The sequence below is a fragment of the Galeopterus variegatus genome, unplaced genomic scaffold (genome assembly GCF_000696425.1).
Source record: "Galeopterus variegatus unplaced genomic scaffold, G_variegatus-3.0.2 Scaffold76, whole genome shotgun sequence".
NCBI classification, from domain to species: Eukaryota; Metazoa; Chordata; class Mammalia; order Dermoptera; family Cynocephalidae; genus Galeopterus; species Galeopterus variegatus.
The window spans coordinates 1,005,910-1,024,682 of NW_007726187.1; the positions used below are offsets into that span (position 1 = coordinate 1,005,910).

General features: G+C 43.6%; 1 protein-coding gene across 1 annotated transcript in view; it reads left to right on the plus strand.

Moving 5' to 3' along the window:
- The window catches only part of AFAP1 (actin filament associated protein 1), a 148,736-nt gene that overhangs the window by 44,013 nt on the left and 85,950 nt on the right, over nucleotides 1–18,773 (plus strand). Inside the window, exons 3-4 of the mRNA XM_008578719.1 lie at nucleotides 230–327; nucleotides 11,155–11,263. Of these exons, the coding sequence (XP_008576941.1) occupies nucleotides 230–327; nucleotides 11,155–11,263 (207 nt within the window). The remainder of the gene's footprint in view (nucleotides 1–229; nucleotides 328–11,154; nucleotides 11,264–18,773) is intronic.

The window sequence follows — 18,773 nt, forward strand, 5'->3', positions numbered from 1 at the left end:
CTTCCCTCCCTCCCTCCCTCCCTCCCTCCCTCCCTTCCTTCCTTCCTTCCTTCCTTCCTTTGCCATAGATTCTGTACCTGTAAAGTGGAGAATAGTAATACCCACCTTGCATGACTGTTATAAAGGATTAGAGAAAATAGACATTGCAAACTGTTGAACACGGGGCTCAGCTGCTAGTGGTGTCATCATCATCCTCATTCAGTTCTGTGGTTCTGGTTAATACTTACAGGTTTTGAAGTGAAAGATCATGCTCCGAAGCAAGAGACCACCAACAGCCTGCCAGCCCCTCCTCAGATGCCTCTGCCGGAGATCCCTCAGCCCTGGCTGGTGAGTTCAGATCCTACCATCTCAGCAGTCGTCACTGGAGGCCCGGGTTGTAGGGGCATCTGATAGAAGCCTGTTCCTGGGGAGCAGAGGCCTTGTTTTGCCTGAGGCACTCCTTTGAATGCCTTTTTAGGGCTGAGGAAACTGCTAGTAATAGCAATTGGTATACTCTAAGTGTAGCCTTCCATTAGGGAGCTGGTGTTTCTTTGCCAATCGCTGGAGCAACAGGTCCATGGAAATCTGTTCTTAAGTCAGATTAAAAAAAAAAGTCAGAGGACTTAGCAGGCAAAATCATGTGGGCAGAGCTTGAGGAATTGACCCTCTTTTGGAGTTAACTCTGAATTTGAATACGTCAGTCTGTAACTTTAATATTCATTGTTTTGCTTCTTCTGGGATTTAATATCAATTTTTTTTCAAGATAGAAAATGTGTACATATTCCAGGAATGTGTATTTTATTTGATTTTGTGCATTCAAAATTTGCTTTGTTTTCTTTTTCTGCTGTCTTTTTCAATCTGGAGACTCTCACATGTGCAGTTTCTCGTGTACCACTTAGCAATTTCTGCATTTTGCTGTTTTCTAATTTGCTTACTCAGGGAAAGTCGGCTTTTGTTCAAAGTTATGGCAAATGTGGTTACTTACCATTCTCTTTTTATGTTTGCCTTCAGTGTGAATCATTTAACTCTCTCTCCACCAGGATATGAGCTGTGGGAAGGCAGGACCATGTCTTATTTATCTTTGTCTCTACCTGGTCCCTACCATAGTGTCCAGTGTCTAGGAGGTACTCAATAATTATAGTTGTAGGAAGGGACAGAAGGAAATCAGCACTTGTTGGGTTCCTAATATATATCACAGATCATGATTGTTATTGTTGCACTTATAATTTTTTTTAATCCTCACAACTTGATCTCAAAGAACCCTTATTGACCTCAAAAAACACCTCTTATTATGTGAAGAGTATGCACACCCATTTTCCAGAAAAGGAAATTGAGGGTCAGTGAAGATGTGTGATTTTCTAAAGGTCATATAATAAGTAGGAAGGGCAAAAATCGTCACCTTGTTTTTGACTTCAAATCCAGCCTTTTCTCAGCAGTACTAGTTTGGAGGCATGGCAGCAAAGCAGACGTGAGCTCCTGGACTCACAGACGGGAGGACACAGTTTAGCGTGGAGGGGGCCCTGGAGTAGCAGGTGCATGCTCCGGGACAGGGCTGCCTGCTCTCCACCACCAGCTCTGCCTCTGACGTATGTGATTTTGGACAGGTTAGCACAACTTCTGTGTGTCTCAGGCACCTCAGGGTCATTGTGAAGATTAAGAGAGTTAATTTATCTCAAATGCTTAGGATATATGCCTTGCATATATTTAAGTATAGAAGTTATTACTGTTTAGAGCAGCACTTCTCAAACTTTAATGTCCAAATGAATCACCTAGGCATCTTGTTGAAATGCAGATTCTGATTCACTAGGTCTGGATAGGGCCTTAGATGCTACATTTCTAACCAGGTCACTGTGGAAAATGTGGAGGGAAAAAAAAAGAAACTAAAGAAGTAAATACAAGTTATCTATATTCCCTTCTTCCTAGGAGAGCCACTGTTCTCATTTGGGTGTATTTTCTTCTAGCCTGTGCTCTGCCTACCTGTGCTGTCCCACACAGGGGCTACTAGCCTTAAGTGGCTGTTGAGACCTTACAATGTGGCTAGTGCCAGTTGAATGTGATATAAATTTAAAATACACACTGGATTTGGGAGACTTAGTATCAAAAGAAGGATATAAAATATCTCAATAATTATTAAGTCCATAAAATGTTGAATTATAATATTTTAGATATATTGAGTTGAAGATATATTAATAAAATCAATTTATTCAGTTTCTATGGCTACTAGAAAAATTTAAATTGCATGTGTGGCTCACATGTGTACCTTGCATTATATTTCTGTCCCATACATTTTATGTTTTTACAGTTGCGAGCACATTGAATATTTTATTTTTATATGCTGTTTTTTCTTTTGTTAACATTATGTGTTATGTATTTTTCCTTCTTTATAAACTTCTTTTTAATCATTTTTCTCCTTTTAACTCTCATCCTGTTTGTTATAAAAATCTATGATTTGATTAGCTTTTATTTTTTTCATTGTCTCATTTGCTATTTTTAGATATAATGTGAAATTATAGACCAGAAATGTATAATTCAACAATATTAATCCTATTTACTGATAGGTTATTTACCTAAAAAACGAACTCGATGGGAAGTCAGTTCATTGCTTTCCTGGTCTTCGTCTTCTGGTTTGTCTTTGCTTTTCTTTCTAAGCTTGTCTTGAACCTGTGACTCTCCCGTGATGTGTCTCAGTATTCCGTATCTGTATTTTATCATCACATTTCAAGTAGGGAAAGGTGTTTTGAGATGAGGGTGAAATAAAAACCTCTAGAAGCAGCCAGAAGAGTTGCAGGTTATGTGAGTTCCATGGACTCTTCTCTAGTGCTACTAAAGTTCCATCCCAACATGTCACATCCTCATGTGCCAGCCAGATGGAGTGAATGTCAGTTTGGATGCCAGTTTTAGACAGCCCACTCATTGACTGGTCATCATTTTCTGCCATTTTTGACCATTGAATCATCAATCCATTTCTGTGTATTTATCCTCAAATGCAGTGTGTTGCTCATTAATTCATTTGTCCTCTCTCCCTCTCCTTCCTCTCGCTCTCTCCTGCTTATGCTGTGCCCCCGCCTTTGGCTGCAAAGTGGCCGTGACACACTGCCCTGGTCTGAGGGATGTGAGAAGCCCTCCTACTGGTAATCAGCACCGGTAGTTGGTTAATCAAAAATGTTGGTTAAAGTGAGAAAATTTTAAAAAGGTATGCTTATGCTTTAAATATTTTAAATTTAAACAGATAACATTTGAGTAACAGTTTGACCAATGGGTAATATCTTCCTACTGGTGCCTCATATGTGGGTATCAGGAGAGTTTTTCCTTCAGCATCCAAGCCATGTTGTCACGTGCTATGAGACTAAGTTTTTGGTGTAAGGCCAAGGGCTGCATTTTTTAATTATGGGGCTACTTGTTGGATTCTGCGTGTCTTTTCTGCATAATCTATACTCATGATTTTATTGTTAATAATCTCCAGTTTTTGTAACACAATCTGAGTTTAGGATCTCTAAAACTGTATGAATGTTGCCATGTTTTTTTATAGTTGACTTACCTACGCCTAATTAAGCTGCTTTTTTTCTTTTCAGTTTGTCTTGACTGAAGCTTTCTAAAGCATCTCAGATTTTTTAATAGGTTTATTTCTGTAAAAAGTGAATAATCATAGCAATAAGAAATTAAAGAAAAAAGCTGACTATCAGTAATAGGCAACTCAACTGGTGGGACTATTTCATTGGTGCTCTAGAGAAGAGCCTGTTGGCCATGAAAGTAGCATTTTGTGGACATTAGTCGGGATGTTTTACAGAGGGAATAGAGAACATCGTCAACTCAGTGAGTCCAGTCAGTGGAGCTTGGGTAAGATAGTGCCACTATATTTTTCTGGTAGTTTCTCAGTGAATTTGTCATTCAGCAAGTAAGCCAGTCATTCAGTAAGTTAAGTTTGCCTTTGGTGAATTGGCTTTTGGCCATTCGGTCATATTGGCAAGTTAGCTTTCAGGAGAACTCGCATGTAGTGGGGTAAAGATGGAATGGGCAGGAAACTGTGCTGGTGGAGGATGTACCATAAATTAAAGCATGAGCCAAAAAAGGGAGCCAGGAGTCCTGGGAGCGTTGCAAGTAGCTGTGCATTGCTGGATAATGGGATTTGAGGGTATTCTGCAGATGAGACTGGAAGACTCTGCAGGGGTTAAATTACCAAGGATATGTGGCCACGCAGAGAAGCTTGGAATTGATCATCAAAGCAATGGCAAACCATTAAAGGATTTTTTAAAGTGTGTGAGTTACTGTAGCTGGGAGTTATTTCTCATGCATCTTAACCATTCTCACAATTCGTCTTTACATCTTTTGTGGGGTGTGTCGAATTGAATACTGCCCATTTTCACAGTTATTTGTGTTTTAAACTCTTCAAGAAATAAGAATTATCTTTTACATTTTATCCCATTTAGTGCCTAACAGCGCTTTATGCAGTCATTACCTATCTCTTGACATTCTTTTAATTACACGAAATTTTAAGCTTTTGAAGGTGGTGTTTATTTTTCCCACATTGTATATGTAGTAAACACTGATGATGACTCAAGGCTGGGAACATGTCAAAAAGTCACTTTTGTAATGTTGATGATGCTTTTGTCAGTACAGGGATGAATGTTACTGTTTTGAATGTCACTGTTTTGTGTTAGAGTCAGTGTGCTAGGTGCCAGAGGTGTCTGGCGTGAACTGGTGATTCCTTCTACATGTCTCATACATCTTTGAAAGTGCTCATAAGAGTGTAGCTGTGTGTGTGATGTTGAAATTCAGAACTTCTCCTGACTCTTTGAAATCACAAACGTGGTATGTAGTGTGTTTAACAGTTTGCTCTGCTCCTTTGCGTTTCAAGGGGAGCCTGGAAGAGGCCAAAATATGCACATGTATAATAAAAACAATTCTGGGAAGAACTGTGGCTTTCAAAAGGTCTTTGTTTTTGTTTCATACTGAGAGCTGTGAAGCTATCAAACTGATAGTGCTTAGTCGGCAGCAAGTGCCGGAAAGAGACCTTAAAGAGGCGCGCCCTGACCCCTGGGAAATGGATCCCATCTGTGTTGATGCTGGCTGCCTGGGACCCGCTGCCCAGCTCTGGAGCAGCAATTTCACTGAAGGGGTCTGGTGCAGGCAAGCCCTGTGGGTGCTTCATTGCTTCATTTCCTCCTCTTGTTCTTCAGAATAGCACCAAGTCTGAAAGCAGGACTATCTCAGATCTTTGTGACAGAGATGAAAAAGAGTAAGGGAGACTCCTTTTGGGGCTGTAGGACAATATAACACCTGATCAAGCCATTTTCTAGAAATATTTTTATTCAGTAACTTAAACAGCATGGGGTTACATCATGTTTCGAAGGATAGATGAGAGAAATTTAATTCTTTGATATTTTAGGACTTAGAGGTATGTAAATTTGATGCCATTTTATGTCAGCAGATAAATTTTCTTTTATTGTGGTAAAATATATGTAACATAAAATTTACCATTTTAACCATTTTTAACTGTACAGTTCAGGCATTAGGTACATTCCCATGGTGGCACAACCATCACCACTATCCATTTCCAGAACTTCTTCATCTTCCCAAACTGAAAGTCTGTCCCCATTAAGCACACTGACTCCCGTTCCCCTCCCCAGCCCCCGGCACGCACCCGCCCTTCTTCCTCTTTGTCTCTGTGCAACGGTGAAGTGTGGACTCCAGCTCTAATCACCGTGCCTGTTGACCGCATCTTATCTTCTCTCAGGTACTTCTATAGCACTTTATTTGACGCATGAAATTATGAGGCTCTTTGAGATTATGTGACAAAATTAGGAATTTTACTAGTTGCAGAGTTAGGACTAAATCTCATGACTTAAAACAAGAGAACTGTACATTTCCCTGTGGAATAAGATGTGTTCTTTTTAGTGGATGTGAACCATCTTGTTTCATTTTTTCCTCATCTTTTGTGAACCTCAGAGTTGTTTCTTGAATAATCCCAGTGGTATCTTTATCTTAAATTCATTTCAAATATGTGTTCTATTTACTACCCTCTGTTGGGCTGCTTCACCTTCCATCTGGATGCCTACCTACTGGTGGAGAAAAAAGAAGGGGAGATGACTTGGCCTCCCAGGGCTTTCATTCTTCATCGTCGTGCACAAATAAAACTAGAGAAAACTCAAGAAAATATGCATGAATATTTTCCCAGTGTTTACCCAAGTGCTGTGTGGAATGCAAATTAAATAGTGATCAGAATGGAATGGGGTGTAATTTGGATAGACTTTTATTTTGCCAAGAATTCTTACTCAAAGTTCTTTGTGTTAAGGTTGAAGTCATTCTTGCAGTTTAGACGATAAAATTTTATTATCCATTGAAATTACTTTAGTCCAATTCAATTTCCCTCAGCAGCCTGGATACCTTCCTAAAAGATGACCGACGGCATGGGGAGTTTAGATTATGGCGTAGTGCTATAGCATACAGCGCTGCCCAAATACTCATGGCAGTTAGAAAAGTGTTTTGCTGACACGTGACAGAATTGGAACTTGAACCCTAATTTCTCATCTCAGATGATGTAACATTTGGCTGTTACTCTTAACAGACTGTAATCACCGTAACCGGAAGCATAGAATCTGGATGCACCACTGTATATATAGAATTAAAGTCAGAAAGTGATTTCAGACTCTAGGCTTATATTTTTCTCGGCTAAAATCAGGTCTCAAAGTTTATTGGTGTTTCTTGTACAGAGGACTAAGGAACAAATCAGGGTAGGAGTATGGAAGATGTGGGAGCCACAGAGAGGCAGAATGCCCCTTAGACAGCGAGAGGGTAAAGGTGAGGGGCATGCTGTAATAATGTCGGGGGGCCAGTCTTCCTCTGCAAATTGTGGGTCTGGTTCCTCTGTGTGATGTATAAGGGATGGGTTTGGTTGGTTTGTTCCTTCCTCACGCGCTATTCCGCTCGGCCACTGCAGTTCTGGGTGCGGAATGGATATCGTGGTGGCAGCTGCCAGGTCAGCAGAGTGCTGCCTCCAGTACTTCCTCCTCCACTTACCAGCGTGCCTGACCTCGGGCAGGCTTTTTACTCTCCTGAACCTCAGGTTCCTCATTTGTGAAGCCGCAATCAATATACCTATACGTCTGTGTTATTTTCTGATGGAGAGAAAAAATATTAAAGTATTCCAGGAGCATGTCTGGCACATAGTAGACAAACTGTAAATAGTAGTTATTAGTAATAATAATAATTTGTATTATTGTATTTGTACCATACAGTTACATAAGATAATTTATTTTATTATCATGTTATTATTATTGGAAAAAGAATTTTCTTTGAGGCTTTTCCTTAAAGTAGCAAAGGCAGATACTAATGGGCTTTTCTTTCCAAAAAAATGGGAAATGAAATTGTGGCCAGTACAGTAAGCCAGGCAAGCCTATAGATTATGTTACTACGCAGTCCGAAGTACTGGTTTTTCTGGAGACCTTCCTACTAGAGACCTTAAAAGAGAAGTTTATAATAACTTAAGCTAGATAAGATTTTCTGAACTAAAAAGTTAAGGAACTTTCAGTTAAGTATTAATTTGAGGGAGAAATATTTCAGTGAATGTAGAAGTTATTTAGTAACTGGCACTCTGTCATTTCTGTCTTATTTCTAGAGCACAGCAGAGGCAAAGTTTATTCATTCTCTGAGGAGGTGGTTCCTATGTCTCTTTTTAAGTAACGAAAGACACTGTGGTGGTTAAACTCGAGACCCTTATTTCGTCAGCGTGTGTCTTGTGAGAGGCGGTCCAGGCAAACACTGGGACAAGTGTGAGGTGGTGTTAGGGCTGTGTGAGCCTCTGGGGTCTTCTGATGCTGGTGGGATATTGTGAAGTCCAGTTACAGTCATCCATGAGGGGGGCAGTGTTGCTGTAAAAGGTGCACTCGAAGTCCCTGCTCTGACCAGAGATGAGAATGTCATCTGTCCTTCAGTGAGGATGCATGGTCAGCTCTCACTACAGTTCTGAAAGAGGTTAAGTTGGCTTTATTGCCTGTTGACCTGTAACTTTATAAGAATACCAGAATCGGAATCTCAGAGCTGGAATGGGCCCCAGAGATCACCATGAGGCAGCGCCCTCACTTGCAGGTGAGGAAACTGGGACTCGGGGTCATGGGGAGGTGGCACGGGCCCAGGACCCAGGCTGGACCTGACGTGGCTCCTCCTGCGTGTCTGAGTCGTCCTCCTCTTCATTTTATGCGCTTGTTTCCCATGATGCCTTTGAAAATGTGCCTTCCCTGTTTTTTAAAATTCTTGTTAATTGTGATTTCAGTCAATTTTACCTATTGGAAGGGGTCTGATAGAACTTTTTCCTCTGAAAGCAATGGTACTAAGTAACAGTTTGGGTCCTTCTTTTCAGCTGCTCTCCTGTTTACTTTTAACAAGCCATGAGTGTCTGGAGCCCCTGTGCAGGATTTCAAGGGTACACGGTATGTGGGAGTGGAGTGCTGATCCTTTCTGCAGGGAGAGGGTGTTTCTCTAGGACTGCTCTTTTGAGGGGTATTATTTCAAAGTGCAAATAGTTTTGTGTGTGTGTTTTTTTTTAATGACAACATGTAGAAAATCTAAGTATTACAGAGATATAAAACAAGAGGCGACCATTTGTTAACATTTTTGGTAAATGACCTTCTGTTTTTGTTGTATGTCAGCATAAAGACACACATTTTATATAAAGGGATCATAGTACACCTGTTTTCTTTCATTCACAGTGTCCAGTAGAGATTTTTCAAGTAAATAAATGCGTACAGGCACTGTCCTTTTAAATGCTTGCACATGCATGTAGCAGTATGTCTAAGCATTCTTCTCTTGAGGAATGTTTAGGTTGTTTTAGATTTTGCTAAAAAACTTTTATGGAACACCCTTATACATTTTTTCCTCACATGATCAACTGACCTCTGTAGTATGTATTTCTGCAAGTGGAATTATTGGATCTAAGGGCATATCTATCGAAAGGTTGTGCCACATACATGGCCACCAGTAGGGTTTGAAAGTATCTGTTGGGAAATCCCATCAGCTCAGAGAGTAAGCTCCTTCCTATACATACCTCTGTGTTGATTGCAGTGCTCAGGAAGGCAGTCTGACCCATACCATTTAACAAACATCTGTTGGATTCAACTATTTGTAATGCTTTCCCAGGACATGAATAATTTACTATTTCTTCCTACTAAAAGGAAGTTGGAACACCATGCATTTCATGAATAAAAGATACTCAGTGACTCAAACAGCTCTCTTCCAAAAGCAGGAAGCAGAGACTTTAACCTGGGCGTGGACTCCTGTGCAGATGCTGCCTGGTGCTGAGATCAGTGTGTCAGGTTCCATGTTAAGAACTGCCTCTTTAGGAGGACATTGTCCAGCATGACACCACAGAACTACGACTGTCTGGAAACTAGCCTCTTGATAGGAGTGCAAGGGAGTCGGAATCATTTAGTCTAGGGAACAAGGCCTGGGGTGGAAGGGAGGTAACTGACTTCTTTTTTTTTTTTTTTTTCTAAAAAGATGACCGGTAAGGGGATCTTAACCCTTGACTTGGTGTTGTCAGTACCACGCTCAGCCAGTGAGCGAACCGGCCATCCCTATATGGGATCCGAACCCGGGGCCTTGGTGTTATCAGCACCGCACTCTCCCGAGTGAGTCACGGGCCGGCCCAGGGAGGTAACTGACTTCAAGTTCATGAAGAAATATTGTGCAGATGATCTGGAGTGAATTCTTTTCTGCATCTGGCGAGAAGAAGGCGTGGGTTGAATGTGCAGTGTGGTGATTAGTCATTCACAACGGACTTCTTGGGTTCAGAGTTGAGTTACATGGAAAGTGGCAGAGCTTCACATTCTAGAGGGTTTACATAAAAAATAACCCATGATTTCATCGGAACATTGTTCTGCTTGGATCCTTAACTTGGTAGATCTTCAGCTTTGGTCCTCTGCTCTGTTCCATTCTCTGTAACATACCTCTCTCCAATTTGCAGAATTTAGTGTGAAGTAGTTGCACACTATTAACAGAAGAAGGGAAAGAGAGAATATAAACATAAGTTTGAAAACCCTTGCTCTGTCCTTTACTAGTGCCTGATTTTGAGCAGGCTGTTTTACATTCTTAGCCTCAGTTTCTGTATCTGTAAAGTATAAGATAATATGTACCTTGAAGGATTCCCGTATGGATTGGTTGATGTAACCTGTAACTGGTGCAGATTTTGTATAGTGCCAGGCAGGTAGCAGGTGTTCAATAAATGTTGGCCTTCCTTCCCTTGGACCTTTTCTATTGGTGGAAGGACCATTGAGATATAGGACCAGCAAATCCTCATAGATGCTCATAGGAGAAGAGATTGGTGTGGATTACAGTCATCAGGAAAGTGTTGAAGGCTAGGTCGAATTTAGATAGTACTGAGGGGTGAAGTGAGCTCCCAGCCCTTCTATATTCTAAAGTTATGGCTTCAAAACCAGAGAGTGCCTCAGTCTTAAAGTTTATCAAGAATTTGTGATATGATTGGTTTTTATAGCGAGTAGACTCCTTCTCCAGAGAATAATTTCCATCTCTTTTATTGAGTGGCTCATAGGTGATTAGCTTTTTTTTAATGTTTTCCTGGTGCCTATTAGGACTATGATAAGAATGTGAGCAAAGTTCATTCATTAATTCAGCTCCTACGGATCTAGTGCTCACCCTGTGATAAGTACTGGGCAGATTTGAACAGTTCCAGGAGCTCACCATCCAAGTGAGGTGGGCTGTGGGAAGACCCAGCTTCTGAGATCTGGGAGGGTCAGTGGTGTGTGTAGTGTCGTGGGGATAAAGAGGGGGACAGACCCCTCTCTCAGCCCTGGGGAAGAGGGCCTGTGCAGGTGAGTGGAAGGTAGCCTGGTGTTATCTGGGGGCAGGGGTCTTCCGTGCCTCTGATGCAGTATGTCAGATGACACTCAAGTGTGGCAGTGCTTACGTTTGTTGACTGTGAGCTGAGCGGCCCCGGGTGGGCGTGTCGCCAGGGCTGGGCTGAGGGCGGGACTGAGCGGGAAAGCAGCAGGGATCCATCAGGAACCTACCTTTGGAGCCTCTCTGGAGCATGAGGTTCTTCCTTGCCTCAGACTTTACAAAGGAAAGAGGGAATGCTGGCCAACACCTGTTAGTTGGAAATACAGAACTTCATTCTAATGGTCATGCTGATTTCTGCATTGTTGTTTGGTTTTCTTTCCTCAGCCTCCAGACAGTGGGCCTCCACCATTACCGACATCCTCCCTCCCAGAAGGTTATTATGAGGAAGCTGTGCCACTGAGTCCTGGAAAAGCTCCGGAATACATCACATCAAGTGAGTGGCAGCCTCTGCCCGGCCAGAGCTGGTCTCTTGGTTTGCAGGGCTGTTGGAGAGCCTAGCCCCTTTTCTGGGTATGAGAGGCAACAGGGGCGTGATAAACCATTGTGGAAATGTGGGGTAGATTTCGAATCCAAAGGGGTAGTAAACACAGAAAGGGCTTTGAAAATTCTCAGGTTCCTCAGATGCCTTTATTCTGATTATCTTTCTTAGGACTCAAAATTGGTAAAATTTTATTGCTGTGGATACAAGTGCCAGCAGATCAGATGTGTTCCCCATGGTCAGGAGACATGGCTTTTTGTGATGTGTTCCCATGGGTTCATGCCGTGCGCCCTTCCCCTGTTAGCCTGTGGCCAGAGCATGTCCTCTCGGGCTGCCCTCATCCTGCCTTGATGGAGCAATTTCTACCAGGCTGGCTGCTGGGTTGAACAGAATTGGGTACAAAACAAATAGGCCTCTCAGTCATAGACTTTGTTTCTCTAAAAAAAAATTTTTTGGCACAGGCTTTACCAGAAAATTATAGATCTCATGGCTCTAGTTAGTTCCCTGCTGATGACCCCCTGAAGTGCCTCTCTGTTAGCACCCAGCTTTCAGACTCAGATAAGGGATGACACGCTGACATCGAAAACTTTTCTGTAACTGTCTCTGGAATCTTTTATTATCTTTTGAATTATTGGCTTTGTTTCTGTTCTCAATATTATCTCAGGCAGTGTGCTATTGACTCATGAAGAAAATGAGTTGAATATCTGGGTATGTGTCAACTTAGGGAATCCAGCTTGCTTTCTAAAAAAAGAAAAGAGATAGTGGAAGGTGAAATAGCGATTGCTAATTTTAATTGAGAGGCTTCTAGTAGAGTAATATTTTCATGCTGTGGTCTCGCCTCCTCTGTCTTCTTCTGGAAATGCTCTCCTTCATCCTGAAGTTGTTTTAGTATTACCTGAAATCTCTGCCACATGGAGACTTTGTGATTTTGGATCTTTCTCTTCCCTGGCAATAAACTAGCATAGCTATTTCAGCAGAGCAGAATCCAACTTGATTGTTAGTTGATTATTATAGGAGATTCTTCAGTTGGCATGTTGTCCTGCATGTGAAGAGGGAATGTGTAGAAACCAGGTGACAGAGGCTGTGTGCCCTTGAGGACAGGGCCTTTTCTAGCTCACTCATGCCCATTTCCTCAGCTTCTGGAATAGTCCCAGCATAGACTAAGTCCAATATCAATAAATATTTGTTGCTTTCTGAATGAGAAAAGGAATAGTCCTGATAAGGAGGTTATGAAATTTTAGGTTCGAGATCTGTAAGTTAAATGTCTTAATTTCTCTTTCATTTAAGAATTGTTTGGGAGAAAGGCAATTAAATAATTTCTAAATGTCAGCTGTTTAAGAAGGTAGTAGATTAATTAGAAAACAAAAATTAAGTGGCTTGGTATAATTCTAAACTTCATTGGATTCCTTTATTTTTAATGGCAATGAGTAAAGAAAGTGTTTTTTTTAATGAGGGTGTTTCCTAGCATTTGGGACATTCGGCTCTAGCCTTCTTTCCCTTCTTCTCCCCTTCCTCCCCCCGCCATACTTTCGAGGCTAGAAACTGGGAGTGGTTTTGTCTGAGTTTGGGCAGCCTTTGGTGGTTTTCACTTGGAGAAGCTCTGTGTAGCTGAGGTGTCATGTCCTGCTCTGCAGTGAAGCCATTTCTCAGCTGCCATGGGTGAGCAACTCTTGTTTCGCTGATTCCAGAAGAAAGAGGATGGAGGACTCATGCATGGGGGAGCATCGAGTCAGCAGCGATAGCACACTCTGGCTCCTGGCTTCTTTAATCAAATGTGTGTGGTTGGAATCCCAGTTGATGGCCCGAGGACACAGCTGCCTGTCCCTTGGAGAACAGCGGGGATGAGTTGCCTTTCAGGGTCCACTGCCTTCAGTTAGATGTGGACTTCAGACAGTTTAGTTGAGCAAAGTACCAGTTACGGTTTGTCAGAGAAGTGGAACCATTATGAATGTCGTGGAGTAAAGGATTCATTGTAGGAAGGAGACCTTATGCAATTGTGGGGACTAGTGAAGAGGCCTGTGGAAAGCTGCTGCCCCTGTGTCTGGCAGGGCTGGCAGTCTGGAAGAAAAGCTGGATTAGGATTCAGGAAGAGGAAGGACAGAGTGGAACCTATGAGGACAAACTGGAACCCACTTCTCTCTCCCACCTCATCCGGTCCTGATGACACAAGTGACCCGCAGCAGAACCTGGAATCTGTCCCCAGAGAGCTGCACGCATGCCTAGCCCAGGACTCAGAAGACGAGGGGGAGACCTGGCAGGAGCTGAAGGGTCTGTAGGGCCAGCAGGCGGGCCAGTAGGTGAGTGGTGGCACAGCTGGCACCATGCGCTGCTCCCTGTTTTTCTCCAAAATAATTCCCCAATTTTTCTTGTGGCCACCCTAACCCAGAATCCTTCAAGAAAGGGAATTTTGTGAAACGTAATTCCAGACTTGCTAGGTTGATACAGTATACAACCACCACAGTTTATTTTGGGTCAGTTTAGTATCCGTGCACACCCTTTTTTTAACCAAGCTGAATTTCCAAATAACGACAATAACACAATTATGCTCGAGCCTAATGGGATTTGACTATTGCCCATGCATCGGAAAACTCCCTACTCCCTGGAGAGAAAGTCCTTTATCCTCTCCGAGAAGAGAGACATTCATTCTCTTCTGGCTGAATCATATGCTCCCCTCGGAGAGCCTGTAAGTTAAATTCTGATGTGCAGGGTTAACCACGGCTAGCACTTCTTATGGTAGATGGGGACTAGGAGAGGAGAAGAGAAAAAAAGCATTGATGAACCAATGCATGTACAAGGATTTCCATGTCAAAGCAGGAAGAAAAGCTCCTACTAGTTCAGTCCTCACTTCTGTACCTGGTCAATGGTCATCTCTAGTGTGTGTGACTTCCTTCTGCCCCTCCCACACTCCCTTCACCCTCTGCCAGCACTGTGGTTGATTGTGGCTTCTTGTCTACGGGGGTGACCCAGCTTCCTGTTCCGAACAGTCTGGGCTGTCAGTAGGACTTCCTGTCCTGGATGGTTGTAATTATCCGTTAACTTTAATCACAGGGCATGGGGGGCCAAAAAGGCAGCCCAGGGTCTCTCCTTGTTCCCAGGCACTTTTTCCTTACACCCACTGTGTGGTAACAACTTCTTGAATGTCAGGGTCAGTCCCTACAGCCCTGCAGGGGCTGCTTTCTTTGTCTGTTGGTTTACTGGCGTGAGGAGCGTGGCATGGCCAGGTAGCGGTCTCCACTTCCAGTTTAATGGGACCATTGACATATCCTGCCCTTAGACCAGTGGAGTCCAAAATTTTAGGGAAGGAAAGCAAAAATTTTGTTGGCAGATCAACAGGGATAATACTGAGGAGGAGCCCGTACCATTTCCAACCTTTGATTCTTGGACTTGTGAATCCTGGCTGTGGGAGACACGGTACCACTGAGTCAGAGCATGTGCTGTTGGGAGCCGTTCTGGGAGATATTACTCCCAGCCCTACAAGGTGTTATCAATTGGCTGCCACTGTTAACTGAATATTAAAAAACATTCCACCCATCTGTTGTGTCAGCTACTTCATGGTGACAGGGAATATGGCAAGACCAGTGAATTTCCTGAGCATTAACCCACCGTTGTACTTTATTTGCTGTAAATGGGCTCCTTGTTCAGAAGCAGTGCTGTGTGGGATCCCATGGTGGTAAACAGTGCTTTTGGCAGGAACATTGTGGACCCAGAAGGCAAATTTACTTACTGTCTCTTCTTGATGGAAGTGGACTGATGATAATAACCTGCTACTAGGTGGCCAGCTGATATCCCAAGGAATGGAGTCATGTGGAGGGGGCAGGTGTTGGCATGGGTGGAAGTTCACGTCACTGAGCTCCACACATAACCTCCCTCCCTGCCACCATGGGACCATGAGTCCATTTACACAAGAAGTCTTGGGAAGGTGGCTGACATATACATGTGTGTAATAGGTTGTGTTGTTTACCTGATTATTAAGGTCCACTTCCACCAAGGCTGCTCTATCACCTGGTATACAGGTATTCTCACTGTGTGCCCTCCGTGGAGGTCTGTTCACAGCGTCTTCTGTAGACCATTGTCTGTCCAGTTTTCTAATCATGCTCCTCTCAAGTCTTGACCATCCAGTGCTGGTGACTCGGCGGGGAGAGAAGGAGGCTGTGCAGCAGGAGCAGGGGTTGGGGCATCCGGGCTGCTTGCCATGCAGCATGCCACATCTTCCTTCCCTGACAGAGCCTGCTCTTACACAGACCACTTTGATCCCATGGTGGCATGCTCCCGGATGGCTCAGGTAGCCCATGGTCCATGCTGGCAGCTCCTGCTGTGTCTTCTTCACTTGGTGCCCATGGTGTCCTGTGGTGAAGCATTCAGTCTCTGCCAGGGCGTCAGCAGCCAAAGCAGTTTCTCAAAAGTAAAATAGTTATCTTCAAAGGGCAGTATAGCTCTGCTCCAAAGTCCCCAAGGTCTGCACTGAGCTGTACCAGGATGAGCCTGCCAAAGGTGACCATTGCCAATTTCTAGAACAGCTGGGGCTTGATTAGAGAAGCAGACCCACTAGATATGGAATAGAAGACTTACTCTAGGGTAGACCTCACACAGTGATTCCCGCCACTGAAGTCAGTGGGTGGCGGCTGGTAGGACACGGGAATCTGGAAGAAGGAAGCTGGATCTGCAGTGGGGGAGCTCAAGGACAAATTGAAATCTGCAAGGGCAAGCTACAACCCATCTGTCTCTGACTTTCTACAGACTTGATGACCAAGGAGACTTGCAGAAGATGCTGGTGCCCTTGGCTGTGGAGTTGTGTGTGTACCTGTCCCAGGACTCCAAGATCCAAAGGAGATCCTGCCATAGCTGGGGGAGCTCCGTGTCCAGTTGCTGCTCCATGCAGCAAAGTGAGCCAGCTGGTCAGCAGCAATGTGCACAAGATTCAGGGGTGCCTGGTGCCCTGCACTGACCTTGATCCCTCACAGTTGCCCTTGGGCCAACCCTAGCCCAGGCTGTGCAAGGAAATGGAAATGGAGTTCCACTTTAGCTAAGCTGACACAGTGCAAACTCACCACAGCTCTTGTCGGTTTTTTGGTTTCACATTTAGATTTCGTCTTTATTTTCAGCATTCTCATTTCCCTCTCTCCTTGTCCTCTTTCCTCTCCAGGGGGATTGGTTGCAATGCCATTCCTGATTTCATGGGATGTGGGTAAATGTCTAAATAAAGTACATTATTACTATAATGTACTACTATACAACTAGTGTTTGGAGATTATCATTTGCTTCTTCAGGCCCTGGCATTGGATCACATGTTTGGGTGCTTTACTCCTGCTTCTAGTGTTTTCAGGTTCACAAAGAGCTTTCCTGTGTCCTTCATTTGATCCTTGCAATAATTCTGAGAAGACAAGATTATCTTGAAGATACTTGAATCTCAAAGAAGTGAAATGACTTACTGTATTGCTCTAGAGTGGGAACTAGAACTTAGCTAGTCTGGCCATTTGAAAACCTCAGTCAGATCACTTCCTTACTCAGAACCGTCGGTGACTTTCCACCCCACTCAAAAGTAAAAGTCAGAGTCCTGCAGTGCAGCACCCCTCCCCTAGCCACACCACCTTTGCCTACCACCTGTTCCTCCCTATTAAGTGCCCCCCACTCCCATCCTCTCTACTTCAAATGCTCTGCCTTTCACAGGGCTGCTGTGTGGAGCAGGTGAAATGATACGAGGACAGCCCCTTGTGACTCTGAAAACACTATACACAGATGTAAAGCACAGTTATTATTACGAATTGATTTTGAAACCTGAAGGAGCGTCTCCCAAAATTAGCCATATTTTATAATGTATTTTTTTGGACATATTCCCATTCTCCTATAATTTATTTATCATCTGTTTCTCCCCCACTAGACTATGAGCAAAGAAGGTAAAATTTTTGTCTGTTTTGAGGTGGTGTATGGTAAATATTCGATGGGTACTTGAGCAAGTGGGCGCATCTGCTTTTTTGATCCTTAACTTTATGCTGTTGGTGTTCCACGCTGAATGTGAATTCAGGTTTTTTGTGGGTTTTTTCTTTTATGTGTGTGGTGAAATGTCTGATACTGTGCCCAGCTTTTCCCTCTGAACTTGTGAGATGCAAGGAAAGAGAAAGACACAGCTACTGCCCTGGAGTAACCTTTTCTGCTCATTCTCTCGCTCTCCTTCTCTCTGAAAAGTGAGGTCAGAGGCCGGAATGGTTTGCTAGGTCTTTCTTCAGTTCTGTCAGAACTGCACGATGGTTGCAGTTCCTGCCATGAAGCTTGTTTCTCTTGAAGAAGAGCATTTCATATCCAGCGACTTCACTTCTGCAGGGAGGCCGTGCAGTTCCAGTGCTGGCTCCTCTTTGGTCTGCCCTCTCACTCTACGTGAAGTGCAGATGTCATCTTGGGACTCCAGGCCATGCCAGAGCCTAATGGTGTCTAATCCACACCCTCTCTGACTTGGCTCCCCAGATAAAACCCTCTCATTCATCTGTCTATGAATACCTGTACTCCTTTATTACAAGATTGGAAGGCAGTCAATGGTTCTTTCCCCTCCTCCCCCATTCTGTATCTTTCTTAGTTTTTCTCTGTCTGGCTCTTTTACCTGCCCATAATCCTGCCAACTGGGACAATTATGGAGCTAGGGCTGGGACTCAAGCTCACAGACCCCCCAAGCCCATTTTCCAGACTAGATCACAAACCCATCACACTCTAGGCTGGGTCACCAGACCCCTCACACGTAGATCTATGAGCTAGGTAACTGGCAAAAAGGTCCTTGGAAGCTGTAGGTCAGAGAGCATGGCTGTGTGGGGTGGATGCCCGAGGCAGATGCCAGCCAAGGTGGCGGTGCCGTGCAGGCACACTAGCTCCACCCACACACACACAATTTATTTACAAAGAATGCGCCACACCATCCCTAACTGGATGGGCAGGTGAGGGGGCCTGATTAAATTATTCTATTTTCCCAACAATCCACCCCTTCAGGGTCCCTCACCATACAATTTATGCGTTCAGAATTTTCCACGATGTTCCCTTAGTGAGGATAAACGACGCTTGCATTTATATAACCTGTTGTTTGTTCAGTATGCCTTAAGGCTTGTAGTTCTGTCCTTTTAACTATTAGCCACATGTGTCCAGTTAGTAGTCACCATTGGTGTGATCCTCCATGGGAATCCTGCAGTCATACTGATGGGCAGTTCAACACACATTCAGTAGATGATCACACCAATGTATGTATGTACCAAGTTGACTCAGGTGCGGTGCCTGCAGCCAGAATACTATGGGCGAAAAGACAGAAGGGTTATTGGTACCAATAGGGGAAGTTTTCACCCTTCTGGTAAGATACATGCCAGTTTGCCATCCTGAGAAGGGATGGTTGTAGGAATAGGTATCTTACCTGGCTAATGATGCCATACCTTATCTGCTAACACTGTTGGATCTGTAGGTTCTACATGTAGCAGTATAGGGGAACTCATAA